Source organism: Euphorbia lathyris, chromosome 2 (assembly GCF_963576675.1).
Source record: "Euphorbia lathyris chromosome 2, ddEupLath1.1, whole genome shotgun sequence".
In the NCBI taxonomy this organism is placed as follows: domain Eukaryota; kingdom Viridiplantae; phylum Streptophyta; class Magnoliopsida; order Malpighiales; family Euphorbiaceae; genus Euphorbia; species Euphorbia lathyris.
The window spans coordinates 41,862,388-41,887,996 of NC_088911.1; the positions used below are offsets into that span (position 1 = coordinate 41,862,388).

The 25,609-nt window shown below is 36.4% G+C and overlaps 2 protein-coding genes across 3 annotated transcripts; both read right to left on the reverse strand.

Moving 5' to 3' along the window:
- Positions 1–12,428: 12,428 nt before the first annotated feature.
- On the reverse strand, positions 12,429–13,242 carry LOC136220345 (uncharacterized). Its single transcript, XM_066008152.1, has 2 exons — positions 13,050–13,242; positions 12,429–12,834 (listed from the first exon to the last, which is right to left on the reverse strand). The coding sequence occupies exons 1-2, from the start codon at positions 13,155–13,157 to the stop codon at positions 12,751–12,753; spliced, it is 192 nt and encodes a 63-aa protein (XP_065864224.1). The 5' UTR covers positions 13,158–13,242; the 3' UTR covers positions 12,429–12,750.
- Positions 13,243–16,606: 3,364 nt separating this feature from the next.
- On the reverse strand, positions 16,607–23,408 carry LOC136217920 (uncharacterized). Of its 2 annotated transcripts, none has more exons than XM_066004623.1 (9): positions 23,122–23,408; positions 22,252–22,425; positions 19,929–20,316; positions 19,525–19,805; positions 19,370–19,438; positions 19,233–19,289; positions 18,245–18,297; positions 18,091–18,166; positions 16,607–17,908 (listed from the first exon to the last, which is right to left on the reverse strand). In XM_066004623.1, the coding sequence occupies exons 1-9, from the start codon at positions 23,160–23,162 to the stop codon at positions 16,978–16,980; spliced, it is 2,070 nt and encodes a 689-aa protein (XP_065860695.1). In that variant the 5' UTR covers positions 23,163–23,408; the 3' UTR covers positions 16,607–16,977. The 2 variants fall into 2 exon arrangements, with proteins under 2 accessions (XP_065860695.1, XP_065860696.1); XM_066004624.1 differs by having other exon boundaries at positions 22,252–22,430; positions 23,122–23,407.
- Positions 23,409–25,609: the final 2,201 nt, after the last annotated feature.

Sequence of the window (25,609 nt, forward strand, 5' to 3'; positions counted from 1 at the left end):
AGAGATATTTTGGGGGATAGCGTGTCCTTGCGACCAACATTAAATTGGACTCGTTTCTGGTCTTTTCCTATTCCCCCACGAGTTAAAATGTTAGTATGGAGAGCTTGCTGTAATTTTTTACCTGTAAAAGACAGACTCTCAGCGAAGGGAATTGTGTCGGATAATTTGTGTGGCCTTTGTAAGGAGGAAGGGGAGCATACGGTTCATTTGTTCATGGATTGTGAATATGCGAGACGTTTTTGGACGGAATTGGGTGTCAATCCACATATTGCAATGAGTGATTATTTCATTGAGTGGTTTGGAATATTTTTGGAGTCTAGGGAGGATCAGGAATGTTATTTTCTTTGTTTAGGAATCTGGGAACTGTGGTGTCAGCGGAACGCTGGTATTTGGGAAAACTCTTCCGTTCCTCCTCGTATTGCTGCGGGTTTGTGCAGGAATTTTTTTTACTTCTTTTTCTGCTGCAATCAGTCACGAACATGCTCAGGCCCCGGTGTGCAGATCTGCTGTATGGCATCCTCCGCTGGCTGGGTTTTTGAAGTTTAATATTGACGCCTCTGTTAGGGGGGGAATCAATAAATTTGGGATTGGGGGTGTGGTAAGAAATGACACAGGTGGGTTTATGTTTGCATTTGCGCAGGCTGTTCAAAGAATTGTCCTCCCGCGGATGGCTGAGGCAGTTGGTCTTTTAAAGGCGCTGCGTCTGGTTCAGCAACAGGGGTGGGAGGGGATCATATTGGAATTGGACGCTAAAGAGGTCGTCGATGCGTGTTTTGCGGATCAAACCGATATATCAGAGTTTGGTATGGTAATTAGGGAATGATGTCAGTTAATACAATGTATAGGGAATGTTTCTGTTGTTTTTGCTAAAAGGTCTGCCAACCAAGTGGCTCATAGGTTAGCTTGTGAGGCCTTGTCTTTGGTTACGCCTACTGTCTGGCTCTCAGAACCGGGTTTTTTACGTTCTGTGTTAGCCACTGATGTATTGATGTTCCATATATAAAATCCTCTATTAGTTTGCTGTAAAAAAAAAAGAGGTAATATTTAAATGGGTAAATTACACAATAGTGAAGATTAACCAATTATTTACAAGTGTCTCAAACTATTAAATAAATTTATTTAAATATCAAATTTGGTGGTTATTTTTAAATCTGTATTTTTTTATACAACTAATTAACTGAAAATTTGACAAAAACAAAAATAAAATTATGATATTATGATATTTTAAAATTAAAAATCATATAATGATAAAATACATAAAAACGATTTTCATATTTGTAAATAAAAATAAAAATTTGATTTTATATGTAATTCCCTCTACTTAAATAGCCTCATGTCAACCAAAAGGTCATATATTTCCTCGAACTGGTTTTTTTAGAATTCATAAGAGTTTTCAAGTAGGTTGGTTTGATATGTTTCTATGGGTAGAGTACAATGTATCCAAAGATGTATTTGTTTATACTAATATTTGTTTACCAGGGGAAATAGGTTTGAGGATAAATAATTTATAGAAATGGTTTTAAAAATTGAAAAAAAGCATTAGAAAATTTAGGGATAATTCATGAGGTATATCTAGTCCACCCTAATATGCTGCAGAGTGGGTTTTTAGATTTCAAAATCAAAGGCTAAATATTGATTATATGTTATCAAAGTCAAAGGAAACAAATGAGATTATTTATCGCACTAGTGTCACAACAGTTGTAAAAGTGATTCGATTACTTTTAAGGCAATGTTTGTCTTTTCGTGGACATGGTGAATCACCCAATTCATTATAGGGTATTTTTTTTAGTTTCTCACATGGTATTGCAATGAAAATTAAGAAGTGAATAAAGTATTAGACTTAAATACTCTGAAAAATACTCAAATGACTTCTTCTCAAATTCAGAAAGACATTATTAAGACCTCTGCATCATAAACGATAAAACTTATTATGAATGAGCTTGATAGGAAGTCCTTTTCTCTTATTGTGAATGAACGTTGCGAACAATTTCTTATGGTTAAACATGTTAATGACACTTTTGCATAGTCTTTGAAAAATCATATTGATAATTTCTTTGTAATGAATCAATTATCTCTTTATAGTCTTGGAGATAAAGGCTTTGATGAAGCTTCTAATATGAGAAGCGGGCTTAATGGATAAAAAACTCATTTTAAATGAAAATAAACACACATATTATGTTCATTATTTTGTTCACCAACTTCAGTTAATGGTGGTTGTTGTTGGAGATCATAATAAAATACTATGTGATTAGTTATTTGTATATGATTATAAACATTGTTAGAGCTTTCATGTAAAAGAAAAGACGTTCTTCGTCAATTAGAACATGATAAAGTATTGCAATTTTTAAGAAATGGAGAAATTTCTACAGGAAAAGACAAATAGTAAGAAACAAGTTTACCTCGATCAGGAGATGTGTAATGGGGTCCTCATTATACTACATTTTCACGTTTTCTTAGTATATGGAGTTCAATGATAGAAGTGTTTAATGTTGTATATGTTGATTCCACTAATCATAGATTATGGTGTTTGTATAGCAAAATGTACAGTTTTAAATTTGCATTCATTGGTCATTTAATGAAACAAATATAGTGAACAAATGCATTATCACAATCTCTATAAGCAAAACATCAAATAAATAATTGCTAATGTTGTACGAATGATTATATTCACAAAACACAATTTGAGAACATACAAGAAGAATGAATGGAATTAGTTATGCAAAGCAATCTGTGAATTTTGTTCAACAAATTAAATTGAAGTGTCCAATATATAAGATATTATTACAGACCGGGTTAAAAGAATTCTTGATTGTAAATTAAGGACTCATCACCATCATTTCTTCATAGAGATTTTCATGATGTACTTTATTTTTTTTTCATATAATGATATAACTAATATTCCACAATGCTTGAATTTTTTGTATTTGCAAAATGCTATTCGATTGTCTTTTTATAGAATTGGATAATCATTTTTCTAAGTTAAATATAGAGTTACTTGTGTGCATGTTATGCCTTAATCCTAAAATTCATTTGAGAATTTTGATCATTGACCATTGCTTCGTCTTGCTGAATTATATTCAGAAGATTTTTCTTATTGTAATCTAACTCAACTTAAGAAGGAACTCAAACTGTTCATTTCTAAAATGAGATCCAATGCAACATCTTTAATTTGAAAGATTTTGAAGTTCTTGCAAAGAAAATGGCTGAGATAAACTTTTTTTCCTTAACATATCGACTTATTGAGTTGGTTTTGATCTTACTCGTTGCAACATCTTCTGTTGAAAAATCTTTCTCTGCAATGAAATTTATTAATACTGATTTGCGCAACAAGATGGTTGATAGCTTTCTCACAAATTCTATGATGCCTTATGTTGAAAAAAGAGTTTGTCGATAATCAAAATGAAGTGATTATGCAATATTTCAGAATATGATACCTCAATAGTGTAAACTGCCACATGTTAAGCATTAATCGTCTTACTATAGGTAAAGAAATATTATTTATTAGCATTTTACGATAGAATTTGCATTTTGTATTGTTTATTTTACTATTATAATTATGTTTTAGTATTTAATTTTTTTTTATACATAGTTTATAGTTTAGCTCCTCGATTTTTCGATCCTGGTTCCACCACTAAGGACATGACTGTCTTGAAAAGGTGGGTAATGATAGAGAATATGTTAATAGGTATAAAGGGTAATAAGAGAAAAAAGGAATATAATATTTAGAGCCTAATAAGAGTTAGTTGAGAGAGAGAGAGCTATAGTTCATATAAATAGAGGTGTCAATGGAGAAAGGGATTAAGCATGGGGATTAAGCATAATTATGTTAGTAAATACATTTTGTGTGTTTGCCTTTGTGCCTTGAGTAGAAAGAATTTTCTGTTATCTTTCCATTTCTATCAATTTCAATTAAGCTTATCAACACAATTTTCTATTTCACTAATTTGTTCTGTCATTTTGTTTCTATTTATATCAATGCCTCCCATATCTTCGGGACTAAATAAGATTGAATGTGTTGTTTTAGCTAATGAAATTATTGAGCTATGTAAGAGATTACAACTAATCTTATCTATTTTGAGAAGTATAGATGTTTATTAGGCTTCTACTTTCATGTTACTTGCTTCTGTCATGAAAGAGAATGATTAGAAATAGAGTTGTAATCGAATCGAGTCGAGCTTTGACCTGCTCAAGCTCTGCTAGCTATAAAATTAACGAGCTCGAGCCGAGCTTTGGCTTGCTCAAGCTCGGCTCAGCTCATTAGAAAATAAACGAGCTCGAGCCGAGCTTCGAGCTTGTTTCGAGCCCAAAATCCTCTTTGAACTTGGTTCATTAAGAAAATTATCTAACCATGAATTGTTTGTGAGTAAATCGTTAATTATATTTATGAAGTATGCTCGTAAATAGCTCTTTAATTATATATATAAACGAGCTCACAAGCAAAGTTCGTGAATAAATGAACAACATGCTTACAAATAGTTTATCTATTACTCATTTATTGTGTTTGTGAACGAATTCATCTAATAGCAAATGAAATAATATTAAGTTGAGATGCTTGTGGACTAACACAAAACTATGTAGTTTTCTACAAAACTAAAATATGTTCATAAATATTCTAATCGAGCCTGCTCGCGAGTTTTGGCCTGCTCAAACTCGGCTCATTTACGAGCCAAGCCAATAAATCGTGCTCACGAGCGACTCGTTTACAAATCGAGCCAAGTTGAGCGGAGCTTTTATCGAGCTAGCCACCGAGCCACTCATGAGCAGCCCAGCTCATTTACAACCCTAATTAGAAATACAAATCATTTTTATAGTATGGCAAAAGTGCTATTTAGAGTAATGCTCTTACTGCTCGGCATCAAGTTTGCTGAAAGAAATAAGAGGGAGGATTAGGCATTAAAGACTTAGTTTCCTTGAGATAAAATTACAATTAGAAAAAGAATTGGAAAGTTGCCCCAAAGAAAGTGTACTCTTTAGTCATCGAAAAAACCTTAGTTTTAGGGGAATGATTAAGCTATTTGATACCAATTGGAGTCGGAGGAATCTATCAAAGCTTAGGTAGGAATTTAAACCTTCATGCTTAGACAATGGGGAAAAAATTATGTCTTAGGATGCTCCTTGGTTGAATTGTAAGCAAGCTAAAAATTTGACTTTGAGGTGGATAAAAATCATTTCATTTTCAAGCTGTTATAATTGAAATGCATTTGATGTAGTCTCACGGGTACAATCTTTTGCTATTTGTCCACCGTGTGACACTAGTAATTCATGCCCTAATTACTATCCAGCTTTACTCAAAACTTACTACCTGGAGCGCTAGTCAACACAATATAACAAAATAAACATGATCTTGCACAAAGTCAAGTGAGGAATGCTTCTTTTATTAAGAATATAGAATGCTTACAAAGGTTAACTGTACAAGGACACTCTCTAAGGCACTCACTTGCCACTTGCATCTACTTGAATGCCCTTATAAATGACCTAGGACCCTAGGTGGTTATTTATAGCTTACAAACTGACATAATGAATGACTAGGATCATTTTGATAAAATGGGTCAAATTAAAGCCCTAGAAAAATCTAGAGACAAATAATTTGCAGAATGTAAGGGCAGTTCTTAGTGATAATTTGCGGATTGTAAGGGCAGTTCTAGGTGCTCCTAGAAGGTTCTAGACAATTCTGGGGCGTTTTGGCAGGCCCGTAGCTCGATGGACTGAGGTTCCATTGGCAGAGTTTCCAGTCTTTTCTCGCGGGCTCTGGCAGCTTCTGGGCACGTTGTTCGTGCATTTGGCCATCTTGAAGTTCTTTCTCGCCCAAACTGAGGTCTTATAGGCTTGCTGTCTAGTCTGGCTCACATGCGGGCCTGTTAGCACTGGCAGGCAGACTCACACGGGCCCGTTAACTTCTCCCACACCAAGTTTTCGAACCTTTAATATTTTTCCCGCACTTCTCAAACACCATAGGTTCAATATGATCCCAAGGATCCACATACCACATATGAACGCATTTGGAATCCTCTAAGTACCATTGTCGAAGGCGAGTGTTCAATGGAACATAGTAATGTCTTTTCCCCTGAGCTTCATGTTGGTATGGGACATACTATGGGGGGAACACTCTTTCTGCTCAATTGGCCCCCAATAGGCATTGTAGGCATGAGCCCATTACCCGACCACAACGTGCATCAATGCACACATATTTGGCATGGTGTCCACCGTCTCGTCCTGTAACGTCTCGATGAACAGTAAAATGATGAAATTTCCCCTAGACCATTTCTCTTACCTAGATGGACATAACATCCTCCCCCACTCCATTAGGCAACGTCCTCATTGCTTTTCGAGGGTAAGTCACGCCTTCATAGCCACAATAATTTTTCTTCCGCTTGCTAGAACGTTTTATGGGTTGTTGCTCGGTCGCCATATGTCGTTCCTTCGACGACTCATCCCGATGTTGGCCAATTTATTAGCCTAAGATTTTGGAGTTTTGGTCCTTCTTGGCTTACAATTGTGCATATCTTCAGTCGACAACCGTCCACCCTCTAGCCTTGATTAGCAAGCCTTTTTGCGCTTCATCGACCTTTTAGGTTGGCTTACGGACTATGCCCCTTTCTCCCCTCGGTGCTTGTTGTCGTAGAATTCTCTGGTTGGGTAATGGAACCTTGCTCACCCTTGTGGCTCAAGTCCTTGGATATCTGTGGTTGGCTCGGGCTTGATGCTTGAATTTTTTCTCTCGTTCGAAAGTTGACGGCTCATCATCTGATATGCCTTCGACATGCATGGCTCATAGGTACCGCAATGACCCCATATGCATCTTAGACTCTTAGTCACTCTAATGTCACTCACGTTCCCCGACTAATGCGATGCGAATTTTCTTCTTCAAGTAGTCCCTTGTCTTATACGATCCATAACACAAATAGCATTCGGGTGGCCTGCCGATGCTGCTTTTGTTTTTGCCTTTGAATGGTTTGGCTTCTCTCGGATTTGGGACGTCGAGCTTACTGTGGTTATGGGTGTCTCCCCCATTTTTTTCATTGGCTTCTATGTCTTTGCCATTCCTGCCCTTGTCATGGCCAAAGCCATGACTTTCTAACTTGTCCTATTCTACTAACGATTCGGCTACGACACTTGCCAAAAAGTTCATTAGCGCTCCAACTCTGAACTTCCAACCTAGTCCAGGGTTGTACCCCTTCCAAAAAGAAATATAACACCTCTTCTTGCGAATAGTTAAGTAATTCTAGAGGAATCTCAGAAAATTCCTTGATATACCCCGACAAACTATCACATTGCTTCAAATGCCTCAACTTGGCCTTATTTTTAAGATTGTCGGCTTCTGGGTAAAATTGGGCTTTAAGCTCACGGTTAAAATCGTCACAAATAGGAATAAAGCATGTACCTCGTCGGACATCTTGCTCCTTCATGCGCCACCAAACCATGGTCGTTTCTTACAAGTTGAGTGGCACTGTGTCGATCATTTTGGCATCTTGCGCTATGCCAAATACCCTAGAATACTTCTCCAATATCCATAGGAAACTATCAATCTCATTGAAATTCCTCAAACCACCATACCCTTTAGATTTCGACGCTTTTAGTCGATGCAGACTATAAGCGCATGAAGTAGAAGGCTCCTCATCTGCAATAGCCCACTAGCATAAGGATAACTCTTCCTTTGTCATGACTAACTTGACAATAGCTCTCTCTAGTTCTTGCCTAAGAGAAACAACTTGAGCTTCCGAGTCTAGTCCATTTGCTCATAATCAGCGGCGACCCGATTCATTGTGGCCAACACCTCTCTTTTGAACTCATCCCCGTCGAGTTTGTCTAGACACATGTCCAACTCCTCGAACTTTTCTAGGTTATGGGCTACGACAAACTCCACCTTTGTGAGCTTATCGTTGATGTCCACAAAGACGTCTCTCGACCTTGATCTTCCCCGCTTGCTCTTCCTCTACTCCTTTTGTACACTAGTAGTCACTTCAATCTCCTCACTTCTCATTGACATTGTGCTTTCGATCGTCACATATCGATCACAAACCTTTGGCACCTTCGTTGTAACCTTGGTTCTCCCTATCGGTAAAACTTGTCTCTGATACCACTTGTCACGGGTACAACCTTTCGCTATCTGTCGATCATGCGACACTAGTAATTCCTTCCCTAATTACTAGTCAACCTTACTCAAAACTTACTAGATAGAGCGTTAGTCAACGCAATGTAGCGGAATAAAGAGGATCTTGCACAAAGTCAAATGAGGAATGCTTCTTTTATTAAGAATAAAGAATGCTTACAAAGGTTAACTCATGTTCCATTAGCCGAGTTTCTCGAAGCTTCCAATCTTCTCTCACAGGCTCTAACAACTTCTGGGCATGTTGTTCATGTGCCCGCCATCTTGAGGTTTTTTTTCACTCAAACCGAGGTTCCTTGGGCCTGCTGCCCAATCTTGCTCGCACGTGGGCCCATTGGGACTAGCAGATACACTCACGCAGGCCCATAGACTTCTTCCACACCAATTCTTCCAACCTTCAATATTTTTCTCGCAATTCACAAACACCATAGGTCCAATATGACCTAAGGATCCACATACTAAATATGAACGCATTTAGAATTCTACCATTGTGGAAAGCGAGTGTTCAATAGAATATAGTAATGTCTTTTCCCCTGGGCTTCAGGTTGGTGTAAGACACATTATAGAGTGAGCACTCTCTTTGCTCAATTGGCCCCAACGAGCATTGCAAGCACAAGCTCGTTGCCCTGACTGCAACGCGCATAAATGCACACATACTTGGATCGTTGTCCATCGGCTTATCCCGCAATGTCCTGATGAACAATAAAATAACAAAATTGTCCTGGACCATTTCTCTTAGCCTAGTGGACGTTCTTGTTAGGCTGTCTCTCGGATGAAATTAGACGGGTCGTAACAATAGACAAAATTGAATTAGGGAGGAAGTCTTGTAACTAGAGTATGTGGTCCTAATTGGACCTTGTTGTGGTTCTTTTAGTTTTTGAGCAATAATATTATTGTTTTTTACAAGAGAAAAATAAAATCTAAGGAAGGACGAAAAATGAAACATAATAAATAAATTTGAAAAGAGGATAAAGTACATATTGCACTATATATAAGAGAAAATTAATTAAAAGAATAAAAAAGAGTTTTTTCTTTTCCCTTTTTATATGGAAATAAGTGAAATAAAAGAGTTGTGTAGTTACATCTATTTGCCAATGTAATAATCATCACACAATACAATAAAAAAGTAAAGTGAAAATTTAAATAAAAAAGTAAAGTGAAAAGTTATAAATTTAGCCTATAGTTATTGGAGGATAAAAGATTTAGCCTCCACTTAAAAATCACTACAATTTGATATAATTTCAAATCTAATTGCCAAAAAAAAAAAAAGAGTTTGTTCATTAACAAAAAGATATGCAGTTTCAATAAATATTGGGTGGTCAAAACATTGGAAGTGTTCAAGGATGATTAGAGGGAAAAAAAAAAACTCATTTTTCTATCAATTATGCTTGAAATTGCACAAAAGAAGCCTAAAATTGCACTGTTTTGTTTTCTAATGGAATCTAAATCCTTTCTCTCCCATTAACAGGGCTAAATTTACATTTTATGTAATATACTAATTGTGGTATCATTATGATGTACGATAAACTTAAACAGAAACTATAACAAATTTAGAACAAAAAACATGTCTCTGCCAAACTTAATGTTTAGTACATATTTGGCTCCACTTGATCAGTGTTGGATTTGTGGCAATACTAACAAAGCTTTGTGAACCAATATTATCAATAGAAACCAAAGAACCCCATTCCCAAGAAAATGTTAGAAGCATACAAGAAAAAAGACTTAAGTGTTATTCAACCCTGGGCTATCCAAAATTTTGTTATTTGGTCTCTGGCCTTTTAATCGATCACATTTGACCCATAAACTATCCCGATTTGGTGAAATTTCACCCAATTTGGATGGAGACTTGACAAAACCGTTATCTCTTGATATGTGGTGATACTTTGACAGTTGGACTTGACACTTGGCACGTCTTAAAGTTTATTTACAATATAGATTTTCTTATGTGAAAATAATTAATTAGATTAAAAAAAAAACAATTCACAAAAATAAAATTTATCAAGTGTAAGTGTCAAAATATTGTCAGGTGTCAATAGGATAACAGTTTTGTTAATTCTCCATTCAAATTGAGTGAAATTTCACCAATTGGAATAGGCCAGGGATCAAATGTAATCGAATAATATGTCAGAGGCCAAATGATAATATTTTGGATAGATCGAGGGCCAAATAGGGGTTTAAGCCAAGAAAGAATAAATAAACATAAGTCAATTTGTTGAAATTTTATATATTTCATTAAATACATTCAACTACTGTGTACAGATTAGTTATTTCTGTTTGGTATAGTCTATAGATAGTCCACTAACATGCTTTCTGAAAATAGAAGTTGAGAAATACCAGTTGTTTGGACGAAAGAAGGTTGTTAACAATGAACATCCATGTTTTCTTCTGAAACTATATATAGCATTTCAAAAGGAAGAAAACAAAACAGAATTTAACATTATACATCAAAAAACAATTGATCAAACATCAATGCCATGAGATTTTTGTTTTTTTAAAGAACTACTTATTTATCTCTAGATTTTTCTTCATAAGTTGTCGTGGACACACAAATTAAAGGTTTGTTATATCTATTAAAACCGTTTAGATATATTCCCTTCAACAATTTCAAAAGGGAGTTGGGGGAAAATATTGCTAATGATGTTTATGCGCTAGTACAAAACATTATTATCTGGCATATAACTTGTAAGCTAGAGCAGACAATGTTCCTGTTTCAAAAGGTGGTATCAGGTATGCATGAGAGCACCAGTTATCCTCTACCCCAAAGTTCCAAAGAAATTCAACCGCTACAATAACAACGGATCTTGTAACTGTTGCTTCAAATTTACCTTAATTACTCATCACATCAGACAGAAGCTTACAATTTGCGATTTGAATCATACAATTTGATTCAATTCAGCTATATTTCGAGCATGATCTTCATCAATCACTAACTACTTAACTCACTCTCCCTTAGTCTGGTTGTTATTTATCAAGTTATCAACTCAAACTAGTTTCATTCGATCATATTATCAAGTTGACAACAAGGCAAACAAACAGAGTCAAAAACTCACTAAGTTATTAAACAGAAACAGAGTAAAAAACTCCACTAAGTTATTAGGATTGTATTAGATTTGAATTTTAAGTAATGGGTTGATATGATTTTTTTTACATTAAAAGTGCATTTCTAAGAGGGCGAGCCTTGGCGCAACGGTAAACGTTGTTGTCGTGTGACTGAGAGGTCACGGGTTCGAGTCTTAGGAGCCGCCTCTTGCCAAAATATTGGCAAGGGAAGGCTTGCTCCCAGTACATCCTTACGGTGGGACCCCTTCCCGGACCCTCGCTTAAGCGGGGACACGTAGTGCACCAGACCGTCCCTTTTTAAAAGTGCATTTCTAGACTAATAAAAAAAAAAAAAAGGGCGGCCCGGTCGCACTACGCGTCCCGCTGAGCGAGGGTCCGGGAGGGGTCCCACCACAAGGGTGTACTGGGGGCAAGCCTTCCCCTACCAATTTATTTGGCAAGAGGCCGCTCCTAAGACTCGAACCCGTGACCTCTTGTTCACACGACAACAACGTTTACCGTTGCGCCAAGGCTCGCCCTCATTTCTAGACTAATATTTGAGAATATTTTGAGTTCAACATGGTAATTATTTTATTTTTTTTATAGTATTACGAATTTGATTCGATTCACGAGTCACAAAATGTGGATTTCAATTCATGAGTCGAATCTCGATTTGACAACTACGGCCACTATTAATCGATCACTTGCTCATCTGTGCTGCTCAGATGATTGACAGTTGAACCTACCAGCATCTATGACCAGTAACTTCACCATTTTTGGCAAAATGACCAATTTCAACAAGCAAAGATGTCTTTTTGTCATTTTAAATATGAAAATTGATATGTCCCAAAGAAAACCTTTTGCCCTGCAGTCCCTAAACAATGCAATGATTTTGATACCATGTTTTACAATCATTGAGATGCCATAGTGATCATCTCTCTGTCCCTACACCAATGACAAAAACAGACAAAGGATCTGGTTTCATGGAAAATCCTACGGAAATCCTTATTTTGAAAAAACGGCAACGAAAACAATGAGGAGATTAGCTTGTAGGAGGCATAGGAGGATTTTCAGTGCATCCAAAAGACTGGCAAGATCCAGGATTTACTAGAAATAAGCTTTAATAAGAGAACAAAGGTAGTCCAGTCCGTGTTCCTTGATAATCGTTGTTTACTTCTTCCATTTCATCACAAGATGAGATATGGTTTCATCATCAAAATTCAAGGGTGATCAGTGACATGTATATGCCAATATTGGGAAAGTGCTTAATAGAGCTATGGAAGACCATAAATAGATGAAATTACATCCTAAAAAAACTCAAATTGCGGTTATCACTCAGCTCCAAGGAACAAATTGGCATCCTTAATTCAATCAATAAAAGAGAATAAACTACAATAGTGAATGGACATGGCCAACAACCGAATTAATCAACACAAATTTCAGGCCAAATTAAATGCTTGTCTAAAAAACTAGAATCAGCAGCTTGGAATACTTAACTTCTTTTTTCTGTATTTGGTGGGTTTTGTTTTTGTGCAGCGCTTTGCATTTATTTTCTCTTGGCAGCATTTTCTCAGTAACCTAACCGGCAAAAAGAAGTAAAGAAACTAAACAGAGTCTTCGAGCTGATTAACCTGCTCTCTCCTCTTTAGTTCACTTTCGTACTTCCTTAATCTCTCATTCATCTTCTCCTGGATATCCAAAAATTTAATATGCAATCAGTAAAGATATAAAAGAGTAAGAAATACAAAGCAACTCTAATAAACTAATTGCTAACTGATTGAATACAATCGAACTCCCAATAGTTAATAAAACTTCCGCCAGTTTTCAGTAAAATTAGATCGGAGAATGTTGAAATCGAATTGGAATTGGAATTTTCAGCAGAAACAGAATGAGAAATTTAGACCTTGTAGCTGACTTCAAGACGATGCATAACGTAGAAACCTAGGAGTCCACCACCAATTGTTCCGGTGATGATTCGTACGTAACCCCATGTCAGCGAATGCAACGCCATTGTTTCTCTCTCTTCTTCCGTCTCGACCAAGCGCAACTCTCTACCCGCTTCCTTTTGTTTCTCTCTCTCTATCTAAAACGTAACCGTTTATGCTCCCGGCAATTTTTTTTTTTTTTTAAAAAACCAGAATAATGATCATATATAAATCGGACTGGCGTCCTCAACAATAGTATTTAATAGCCAATCCGGTATTACAATTGAAAAGAAATCGTTAGCATTGGAACAGGCAAATCTAGCTACCAAATGTGATTCTCTGTTCGCTAGATGATGAATAAATGATAGTTTAAAAGACGGGTTGGATCTTAAGAGCGCTCGACAATCCTGAATAATCGATCCAAACTCGGAGATATCTTGTTTATCAGACTTAATTGCGTCAACAACCAGTTTAGCATCAGATTCAAATTCAACAGTTATATACCTCATAGTAGCGAGCCAAATCATGGCCGTGCAAAGAGCAAGTGCCTCAATAATTCATGGCTCTTTAATACCTGGAATAAATCTGCTACTGCAGAATAGGAATGTTCCCACTTCGTCTCTGATAACCGCACTTATGTCGCTGCTCTTTAATTCTTTAAAGATTGCTCCATCAATATTGCACTTTACTGAACCTGGGTTGGGTGGCTTCCATTTCTGATTAACCACCGAACGTACCGGGAACCTGCTAAGGGGGGTGCTGCTGCTTGTTGTATGACACTGCTGGATGGCCCGAAACGACACTGTGCAGGAAGCTGGCGCTGCTGTTCCGCGCAGATCACCATCCATCGTGCGTTGCTGCTGGGCGCTAGGGGCGCCATTCGTATTTGTCGATCCGCCGCTGGGGTGATGCTGCTGCCGTCTCGCGTTGCTGCTGTGTGATGATGACAACGCACGATCAACAGAGGCAGCCGGGAGTGGTTGCTGGGGTCCGACCACCGACTGCAGCAGCTCACAATTAGTGATGTGGGTTCGCTGTCCGTGTATCTGCTTTCTCTAGGCGTTGCACCTTGGTGATAGGCCCTCCAGTCTCGAATTTCGTCCATGCCAATGCGCCAACTAGTGTCCGCCGGCCACCACCTCATATGCCATAGCACTCTGTTTCTGTGGTCCCAAATTGACTTTAAAGCACAGCAGGTCCTGACAATAATGTCCTGGTTTGAGCCACATAACGCTTGTAAAAGCCAATCAGCAAGGTTCAGATTACCCACATGTGGTACTGGAATACCAGCAATTTGCCAAATGTCACTTGCAAAACAACAATCAACAAATAAATGGTTATCCATTTCATCCTGCTCCACACATACTGGGCATTCGATTGTGATGAAGACTCTTCTTTGGGCCAACTGTACTCTAGTTGGTAAAAACCCGAACAGATTTGCCATATAAACTGTTTTAGCTTAGGGGGAATCATCAACCTCCATAGTTTTCTCCATCCTTCCTGCACCCTATCCCCCTCTTCATTCCCCATATCCGTTAGGTAACCCGAATGCACATTATAGAACCCATCTTTTGACAAATGTCAGATTCTCATATCTTCCCCAACACTATATGGTAGAATAATGTCGCTAATGGCTTGTACTTTTGTTTCACTAAAGCACCTATTAAGTCTCTCCAAGTCCCACCCCCTACCATTCTCATGCAACAAGTCAGCCACCGTCAAATTCTCCAATCCAGTGACCATAAAAGAGTTTATACAAAAACCATCTAAATTAGGTACCCATGCTCCCGACAATAACCTTGATTTCAACTTGCTACAGGTAAATAATTCGAATTGAATTTTTTTAAAAAGAAAAAAAAAATCGAGTTGAATTTTTTTTTTTAATGCATGACACTCCACCCTAAACTAAAAATTGATCAAAATCATCAATTAACTTTTTTAGTGAAGTAAAAATCAATTGAGTTTTTTAGTAAAATGGGTGCTATATTTTATTTATTTATTTTAATCGACTCATTACTACTCGATTACGACACAAAGCTTTACATGGAAAATGTTTTAAAATAATGATGTTTTTTTTATAAAACAAAATTGATGTTGAAAATTTAAAAATAGTGATTTTATGAAAAATATAGTTTAAACACTTATTTCTTAAATTTTCCATTTAGAAATCCTTCATAGTCGTTTTAAAAAGTATTTGTTTTTTTAAGGAGGGTTACAGTCAGCTTCTCTCCTTTAGGTTTACTTACTACAATACCATTGTAGATATGATCTCCATCAGATATACGTAACACCTTAGTACATGAAATTGTATATCATGATTCTCCTGTCTATCAATGATTGCATGCATTGCGTTGTGAATGTGAAGTAAACTATTATCTCGGTAATAATGAGTTAAGCTAGTATGAATCCCTTTGTTAAGTAGTCATCCATTACGATAACTCACAATGGTGAATAAAAGATTGGTTCACTAGGGGGTAATCTTACACATGCGTGCATAACAAGTTTTTTTTTTTTTTTTTTTTTTTGCTAAAAATCAAACTCATTCTTTTTTTATATATATATACATATTATAATCTAAGCGGTACAGAATAGATTTTATATAACACTGTAAAACTTTTTAAAAATAAGTTAGATTTTTACTATAAAAGTAAGATTGAGTTGTTTTGAAAAATTTAGGAAAATTTATCGTCCATCGTATATCAATCAAGTTAAATTTTGTAATTAAATACAAACTCAACAAGTTAAATAATCATCATGAACCTTAATTTTTCAGAAATAGGGGGCCGAAACCATCCACAGTAGAAGTAGTTCTAACAATTGGGAGAGTCGAAACTATCCATGATAGGGATGGTTCCGACTTCGGGAGGGCTAGCCCCCCTCTGTCTCCACCTCTTAAAACTCCTAATTCCCTTTGAGAAATGAAAAATGTATTAGAACCTTTCAACGAAATAGTGTTTTAGTGTTTTTTCAACTCTCTCGAAATGGAATCTATTCCAAACATATATGTCATGCTTTCTTACTCTTGGGAATGTGATTCGGCCATCATTTTACCTCCTTGTTGGTTGCTTCCTGGTTGCTTCCTGCAATTCCATCATTATTAAATATCATTTCCATAAATAAGTTAATTTGGTCGAAAGTTTACCTAATAAAGACGGAGATAATAGTTAGAGGAGAAAGTCATATTCTTACACTGATTGATCATGTTATAAACAATATTTTATTTATTTTATTTATTTACTAATCTTTTCATGATTTCTTTTCGTTTGATATTTTACAATTAAACCCAAACAGGCACTAAAATAAGTTTTCATTTTTATTTATCCCAAAATTATCCTCATTATCCTGATATTTTCAAGGAAATAAAAAAAATAAAATCTTAATATCATCTTTAAACTTTGTAACAATACAACTCTATTTTATAAAAGAGTTTCTGTGTTTTTTCTTGATAGTGTTAGCTTCCCTATGGATCTACCATTGTTTATAAATCCCTTTTACATTACCACACAAAGTCACCAATACAATACATCTTGGAAGATGGATCTAAAAATACTACAACTCTTTCTGAAATATACAATAAGTACACAAACAAACTTGTCAAGCACATATAACCGTTGATCAAGTTGGAACATTCTCTCCAGAATGCTGAAACGAGTACTCTGCTGCTCTATCACTTAACTCAGTTGAATTAAGGATGGCATGGAATACCCAGAACATAAAACTCTCTTCCCCTAACTATTTACATGAGGCGGAACCTATCCTATAAAAGCAACACACACACATGCATACACTAAGAATAGGACGGGCAAATTAAATGGTTAATGTACAACACTTCGGTTCTAATGACACACCCATGTATGCTTGAAAACCCAAGCAGCAGATGACAACCGAAAATTCGTACACTCAGATTCACTTGTCTTTCCTCTTTGACCTCGACGCCCTCTGATTTAGCAGTTGCTTCTCGGTGGAGTCTACGAGCAGTATACGCGACATAACAAACGCCAGCAGTTCTTCACGGTGGGAAAATGTGAAGTCTAAGTGAGCATACTCGTATTCGTTAAATGTGGCTTCAACGCCAGCATCTTTCATTCTTGTGTAGTGCTCTTTTACCATTGCGGGCTTGATAACATTGTCCTTCCTTCCAGCAACCAGATCAACAGGAATATCGATGAGCCTATAGTACTCGCACAAGTCTAAAGGTTCTTTAGATCCGTATACTGCCATGTTGGCTGATGCACTTCCATAGTCGTACATTATAAATCTTTTTGAATGCTTCATCTGTGCAAGGTGATGAACCACACAAAATGAAACTCCTGGCATATCATTCATGTTGTAGTGTGGTAGCCCTAATACTCCTACCCAATCTGAGCTGTCTCCACCAAGAAAATAACCAATTAGTGTTTGCACCAGTCCTCCGACTGCAGGGTAGTTATGTAAGTCACGAGCCAACTTGTTTAGCAGCATCCGGAAGAATCTTGTCGGTATGTATAAGCCAGGCATAATAGGTGCCAGAATAGGAGCAAATAGAAGGCATAGATACTCTACAGTTGTAAATACTAAATTCGACTCGTGATGGAAACCAGCTGGTGACAATAAAATCATTCTGCAAAGCCTGTGAGGCTTTTCTTCAATGCGACGGGTTACAATATACATCAGCATGGCTGCTCCTCCCAAGCTATGGGAAATTGCACAAAGTTTGTATGGCTGGTTGTCATCATTCGTTTCTTCCTCGATATCGGAGTGACTGATTTTCAGTTCTGATGTTTTGACTTGGTGAATCTTCTCTATCATTGCTGGAATATCCTCAATCCCATGCTCATTGATTGAATACCGCCAATATCTGCATTAAATTCAATCTTTCAATTAATTAATCAATATGACCAATTTTTATAGGAAGTTGGGAAAATTTTATGGGAACAATCCCCTCGAGTTTCATTTGCACATTTCCATATTGACTATTTAATATATCAAAGAGAAAAGGATCCAAACTGAAGCAACGAAAGGATTTCTCAAACAACTTACTTCCTTGAAGAAATGTTCTTGTCAACATGTTCTCTAGAAACCAAACCGCGCAAATTCCCAAGGAAAACGTCAAACCCTGGACAGTAACAAATGCATGTGAATATCATAATGATTTGCCAGAAGCAGCATACAATCTTGAATAATTGTTACAAACCTTGATCATATGCTGCAAATGCTGGAGAACCAACCACTCCATTAGACACCCATCTGAATAGCAATACAAGAATTGTCACTATATTACAATATCAAAAAACGCAAAAGGAAATGGCAAGGAAACCGTATAAATAAACAGTGGACCGAGAGAAATGAGAAAATATTCATCAATTATCTATAAACTGTTCCTGAAGCAAGACACATGTCCCTAGTCCAAATTCCAAATGATACCAACTCCTTCATCCAATTAACAGCTCTTAAGGACCCGAAAGATTGAACATCTAAGTAGACAGTAGCAGCCTCCTAACTGCAACAACATTTTCACAAGAGAAAAGAGATGGTGATTTTCTTTAGGCATCGAAATGGTCCCATGACATTTTGTGGATAAGAAAAGATAGGTTCAATTTACTCTCAATGGTGTTCCACCCAATGTAATAAAAGTAAAAAACTCTGAACCATATTTATTTGATATAAGCAGGGACATCCCTTGATCACATTTGGTGGCATTCTGTTTCAAACGTTTGGTCTTCCTTAAATATTTTCCTGGTACAAACTCATGCAAACATCTGCGCATAGACATGGTCAGCAAAACTCAACTTAGACCGTTTATTAGGCAATTTGTTGATTTCATTCTGAGTTGCTGACTTCTTAATAGAAATCAATGCAATCTTCATCTTTGCCACCATTTTTGTTTCTGTTTTGACAAGTCATTATACGCAAATGTTTATCTATTCAAATTACTGTGACAAAATTATAAAATTGCTTGACATTGTAGAAATAGAAATTGAAGTTCGGCGGCTATACTGGAATTGTGATCGATACAGTGAATAGTGATGAAATTAACTCTCTAGGTACACATACACAAAAGGCTATTTATACATATGGACCTCTATACATATCCATAACACCTTCAAACATTTCAGAGTATAAATAATCAGACAAGCTTTGCAATCAACTATATAGTTATATGATCTAGAAAATTAAATTACCCCATGGATGAATCAAAGACCCCATGTTGAAGATAAACAGCTTTCCGTGAATCCCGTCTGAAAGATTAAACAGCAATTTCAGGTAGAAATTATTTAAGCCAGTAACACTTAAAACAAGAGAACAAACAAACAAATACCTAGGAATTCTTTCCAGAAGAAGAACATATCCATCAGAAGTGATCACTCGAATGGATTCATATGGGTACCTAAAACAGATAGAAAACTAGAAGATCACAAAAGATACATAGTACAGAGTGGAGAATGGAATGAATAATTTAATCAAGATCCTTACCCAAGCTCTGTTATGACATCCTGACATGTCCGAGCATCTGTATTAAGAGGATGAGAAGTCGCGGTCCTTTCTGTAAGAGTTGGGTCATTCTCTCCAAGTGTAGCAGTGGGGACAGGTACTTCAGAAACGCCATTCCGAATTTCTTTCTCCTCACTTCTCTGAGATGAAAACCATCTATATAGCATTCTCAAAACTTCTGATGGAGAAAGAAGAACATGTGCAGTCCTATGAAAAAAATCAAATATAGCTTCTATACAAATTTCAATGCCAAGATGAAGGTCCTGTTAAGACACCATAAAAGAAATGAATGAGACAAATGCACATTAAAGACGTAATGCAGAAGACAGGGCGTAGAATTCAAGAGGATCAAGGATGCAATTATATATTCAAGTTCTTGCAGCAACCTCAATGACTCCACGTCTCCTATCAGTGGTGCGATGGATGACATGATCCTTCAGATTTTGAAATCTCTTAATTGGATATAATCTTGAGGATTTGTGATTTCGTCTAATAGATGTTGACCTCCTATTGGAAAATAAACGACAAAGACGTAATGGTACCCCCAACAGAAATCTCACTGGAAAAAAAATCCAAGAAACCAAGAATGCAATCCATCCTAACTGAGCCCCGTCATTTTTTGTAAAAGTATTTGAACGTGAGAATCGTGAACTTTGAGACATTGGTGATGCAGGACATGAATCATAATCTTCATCCGCTGATGAATATCCTTCACTTGATACATCAGAATCCACAGAAAGCTCATGAATGAATTTGTTGAACGAAGACGCCCCACTATCATCATCATCAAAAGAAAGAAGAAATATATAAAAAAAAAAAAATACCTTAAACTAAAAACAATCCTCAAAGTAAATAAGAATCTATGTCATAGCAATAGCAGCCAGAAATTCAACAGAATTCATAAAGTGAGCACTGCGAAACTCAGAAAGATCATGAAAGAAAGCAAGGCAAATAAGTGACCATAAAGTCAGATAAAAATTATATCACAACTGTGTAGACGTAAAAGCTTGCCCACATACATAAACACTATAAACAATCTTCTAATCTGATGTTAATGCACCACAGTCTCCTAAATTTGAGCTCAATTGAGGACAAGGGCAACTTCCAATTGTCAATTCTCACAGCATATAATTGGACTTCTACCTTCTGGTACTAGTGCTATTCTCACCCTGCAGCCTGAAGTCAACAGTCCCCATACAACTGATGCCATTTACTACAGCATGAGTTACTGGGACTTCAAAATGCAAAATACAATGAACAAGGACTACCATTGTACACTCAACCATAATATTGAAAAAAGCATTGCTGAGAAAACAGACGAGATACTTAAGCACCAACAATTTTTGTTCATGAGCAACTTAATATACAGGGTAAATACTTTATTAGTCCCTACATTTTTACCTAACACACTGTTTAGTCCTCGTATATCATAGGGAAGCAGTACATGGCCACCGGGTCTATTAGTAAAAATAAAAATAAAAAATAACAATCTCAAATAGCAAGTTCTAAGTTAACTTCTTAAGCCATTCTATATTGAATATTACAATTATTATTTCATTAATCCCGCTAAGAATTAATGCAATGCTTGGAGAGGGGAAAAAAAAAAAAAAAAAACAGATAATGCATGATTTTCCCCGTTTAGAGCCTTGGCGTAACGGTAAACGTTGTTGCCATGTGACTAAGAGGTCACAGGTTCGAGTCTTAAGAGCGGCCTCTTGTCAAAAAAAAATTGGCTGGGGAAGGCTTGCTCCTAGTACACCCTTGTGGTGGGATCCCTCCCCTGGCCCTCGCTTAGTGGGGACGCGTAATGCACCGGGCCGCCCTTTTAGGAACTATAGGAATCAGCTAGAGATGTAGGGTAAAAAATAGTTTAAATAGTCTTTGGCCTCATCAGTTCTAATCTCTGGATGATGGAGAGAATGGGTATTTTACATATTTTCCAATATGGCAATATTGATAATTTTATCTAGAAACTAAAGGTCGGCAGTCTCATTTTCAAAACTTTTCACCCAGTATTCTCCCTTCTGAGGGCGAGCCTTGGCGCAACGGTAAAACGTTGTTGCCGTGTGACCAGAGGTCACGGGTTCGAGTCTTAGGAGCGGCCTCTTGCCAATTAAATTGGCAAGGGAAGGCTTGCCCCCAATACACCCTTGTGGTGGGACCCCTCCCCGGACCCTCGCTCAGCGGGGACGCGTAATGCGACCGGGCCGCCCTTTTTTTTTTTTTTTTTTATTCTCCCTTCTATTTTCCAATCCAAACAAAATAGAGCAAGTTGAATTTAACTATCCTTATTTCCTTTTCACCCTGCTATTACACAGTTTTCCTTCACCTCACTCTGCATTCATCCCTATAAAGCGTAATCGTTCTTGTACAGTTAATCCTTTTTTGGATGTCAAATGCACAAAATTGAAAGTCGGGTGGTGCTACAAAAGTACCAAAATGCAAAATTTGAAAACCATAGATTTAGCTACATTTAAAATTAATGATCATAGCCTTCCCGTGAATATTTACACAGTTAATTTCTACACAACTAAAGAACTTTCCAATTTCAAATGTCAGTGAGGAGTATGTAACTAACTTCCCTAAAAAAAACAGCAAATAAAAAATTTAAAGCTCTTTCCAGAGATATGTTAACTTCCAATAAATTGCAGGGTCCTCCATTGATTAGCTCATGTGTAAAAAAAAACTAGCATAATGCTTCAAACTTACTTTTCCATCCATCGAGGAAATCGAGGTCCACGAAAAGTAGGCCTAAGTTCCCAGCCATTAAGACCTTCAAGCATGTTACGCTTCCCGGGCAAAATGGCCAACAAAAGGGCTGACAGTCCATTGATCAGCCTTACAACATTATGCAAAGACTCATAAGTGAATGTCTTCACAGATCTGCACTAAAACCAAACAAAAACATTTTTAAGGAAGAAGTACCAGTAATAGCAATTAATCCACTAATCAAGAAGCTACCTAAAAAAGATGATGGGCAAGAATTTATGACATGTGAGGCTCTTTTTATTTATACACACACAGACAAACAAATATAAAATCAGCAGCTGCTATACAATTATTATGAATTCAATTCACCATCTTTACTCAACTTAATTTTCCACAACATTTCATCAATATTTTGTAATTCTCAAACAATTAAAGAAAACCACAAATTGTTAATACCACCCTGCTTTCGTGGTAAACACTTCCTACCCAAATGCAAATTCCATTATTTCAACCAAAAACAAACTCCTCTAATTTTCTCCGCCATCCACGATTAATCACTTTGCAGATAAAAAATTAGAAATGAGACCTAACTTAAAGATTAAATGAATATACAACCATAAAAGCCAAGCCAAGAACACCTCCATAGTACAACTCTTAAAAGTAATTCCCATTCTCATGATCGGAACCAAAGAAAGCAAAATCAACCGAAACCCTAACAATTTTTTAAAGAAAAAGAATCAAAAACAAAGAAGGGATCGATCTCCCTCCTTTAAAGCATTCAAAAAATTAAAATACAAACAACGCCCAGAAAGAAACCATAAAATGTATATACATAAATGCAGATGTATTATGAGAGGAAAGGACTCTCACTCTTTGGCCACAGCGAGTACGGTGTCAACGAACCGCTGCATGATCTACCTTCAGATATTTTTTTCCAGATTTAAAATTATCACCTGAAATCTAACTCCGCCGAATCCAAATCTCAGATAAAAAAAATCGAAAATTGGATAAGGAGGAGAGAATATAGAGAAGCTGAATTGAAAAATCAGAAATGATAAAGGTTCCGATTTGAGAGGAGAAAACGGCGAAGCTACGGCAATGGCAGATTCTCCTCTTGTCTTCCAAAGGAAGTCGGTTAATTGTTAAGAAAAAATGAAAAAGAATTCCATGTCTTGGAGAAGGACACGTGGGGTAATCTAATTGGAAAAGCACATTATGTGGCACTTTCTGGTAACAACTGCTTATTGTGTTGGTTAGGACACGTTGAAGAAATTGTACTGAGTGGTGTAAGAACACGGATAAACTATGCGCACGTGGATAACTGCTATTATTATGGACCGTTGATGTAATTTTGACGGCTATGATTGGGGTGGCATGAAAGTAGATTTGGTCCAATCAAACTGCCTACATGACTGTAATCCGCGTCAGCATTGTACCGACTTAAAAACGTTACTCGGTACCTATCCAAAACCTAGCCATTATTGTTATGCCTTATTATTATTACTATTTATTATTTTCTTCTTTTAATAGGAATTATTATTATAACAAATATAAAAAAATATCACAGTAAAAAAACACATAAAGTAAGGTTTACGTTGTAAAAACACAAAGTAAATATAACCTTTATCATTATTTATTTTTTATTATTATTATATTTATATATTTCTTATTATTCCCAGCAAATTTGAACTTTAAAATGAATTTATTTTTATTATCATTTCTTTTATAATTAGCTCTATTATATTATTTCAGTATTGCTTAAATTTTCTTTAGGTGTCCTATTTCCTAATTAAAATCTATGTGTACAATAAACTTATACATGAGATCTTTAATATAAGTGATTTGAAGTTGTTAAGGTTAAAATCAATCTTAATTAATTTTTAAATGTTTTCATTAATTAACTAAAATTGATTGGAATAGTTCCTTCCTTCGTACTATTTTTCTACCAACAGATGGCAGTGCAATATTGCAGATTAGGATCAGTTTCCGCTAGCTGGATGATGAGATTTCTTGGAGCCTCACCAAATCGAGTACGTTTAGTGTTAAATCATGTTATCATTCGGCTGAAAATTATCGAAGGGTTGCTACTAATTTTGCTTCATCCTCGAGAACTAAAGACGATTTTTGGAAGAAGCTTTAGCAGATAAATCTTCCTTCCAAGGTGCTGCACTTTGTTTGGAAATTTTGCCGAGGTATCCTACCATACTTCTTCAAGTTGCAGCGACGTGGAATTAATATTAGCGGCAATTGTAGCCAGTGTGCTAACCCGATTGAAGATGAACTCCACATTTTCAAGCTCTGTCCGGCTGCGAGAGAGGTATGGAAAGCATTAGGTCGGCCATTTCGACTTGACAAAATTAGGGCAACAACTATAGTGGACTGGTTAGAGGTATGTATGGATAATTTTTCGGGTTCTGAGCTTAAATTTTCAATTGTCATTTTGTGGTGGTTATACTGTCGGAATATATTCATCCACAATAATGATTAGCTTCAGATCGATCTTCTCATTGATAAGGCCCGAATTTTTTTAGCAGAATGGAGCCAAACTACCTTCGTTCATAGTACCGGTGCGTCCCATTCCCCTTCTTCTAGTAATGTAACCTTTGAGTCTTACAAGGCATGGTGTCCCCTCCTACTGGCATCATAAAAATACCGCATGGGAGGGTAATGGCTATGGCCAGAGATGGGTTAATTGCTAGAAACTCGAATGGACACATAATCGCCTCTACGAGCATTCCTATTGGTATTTGCATTTCTGTTGAAGAAGTTGTGCTTCAAGCAATATCTGAAGGTGTTAAATGGGCAAGTAACTATGATTTCACGACTATCAATATTGAATCAGATGATAAGACAGTAGTGAAAGCTTTGTCACATGGTTCTATCCATCAATCCTCTCTTTACTTTCAATATATTGATGTAATTAGCCTTAGTTCTCTCTTTTCTTTATGCTCATTCTCCTTTGTTCATATAGAAGGCAATAGAGTAGCTCATTGGTTAGCCTCTTGGGCAATCTTTTAATTCTCCTACTGTGTTAATGGAGGATTGCCCTGTAGGTGCCTGAAATTTAATATGTATGGATTTACCTTCTTCATAATATAATACTTTCTTCATCAAAAATTATCTCTTTCATAGAAATTAGTTGCAAAATATTAAATTATCTTAAGTGTAATTCAAATAATGATTTTCTTTTTAAGGAAGTAGAATTAAGTAGCCATCAAAGTACAATCTCGGTTTAACACGTAAGCTAAAAAAACTCGGAATATCAAAGTAAAGTATGAGACAAGAATAAAAAGCAAGAAAATTGAACAAGAGTGTGAACCACTTTGTTAACTTGTTACCTAATCAATATGATAGAATA

Coding starts and splice junctions, on each gene's coding strand:
- LOC136217920 (XM_066004623.1), bottom strand. CDS start 23,162: ATGCAGCGGTTCGTTGACACCGTACTCGCTGTGGCCAAAGA. Junction 19,290..19,369: donor CTTCTGGAAAGAATTCCTAG/GTATTTGTTTGT, acceptor TTAATCTTTCAG/ACGGGATTCACGGAAAGCTG. Junction 18,298..19,232: donor GTCTTTGATTCATCCATGGG/GTAATTTAATTT, acceptor ATTGCTATTCAG/ATGGGTGTCTAATGGAGTGG.
- LOC136220345 (XM_066008152.1), bottom strand. CDS start 13,157: ATGGCGTTGCATTCGCTGACATGGGGTTACGTACGAATCATCACCGGA. Junction 12,835..13,049: donor GTCTTGAAGTCAGCTACAAG/GTCTAAATTTCT, acceptor TTGGATATCCAG/GAGAAGATGAATGAGAGATT.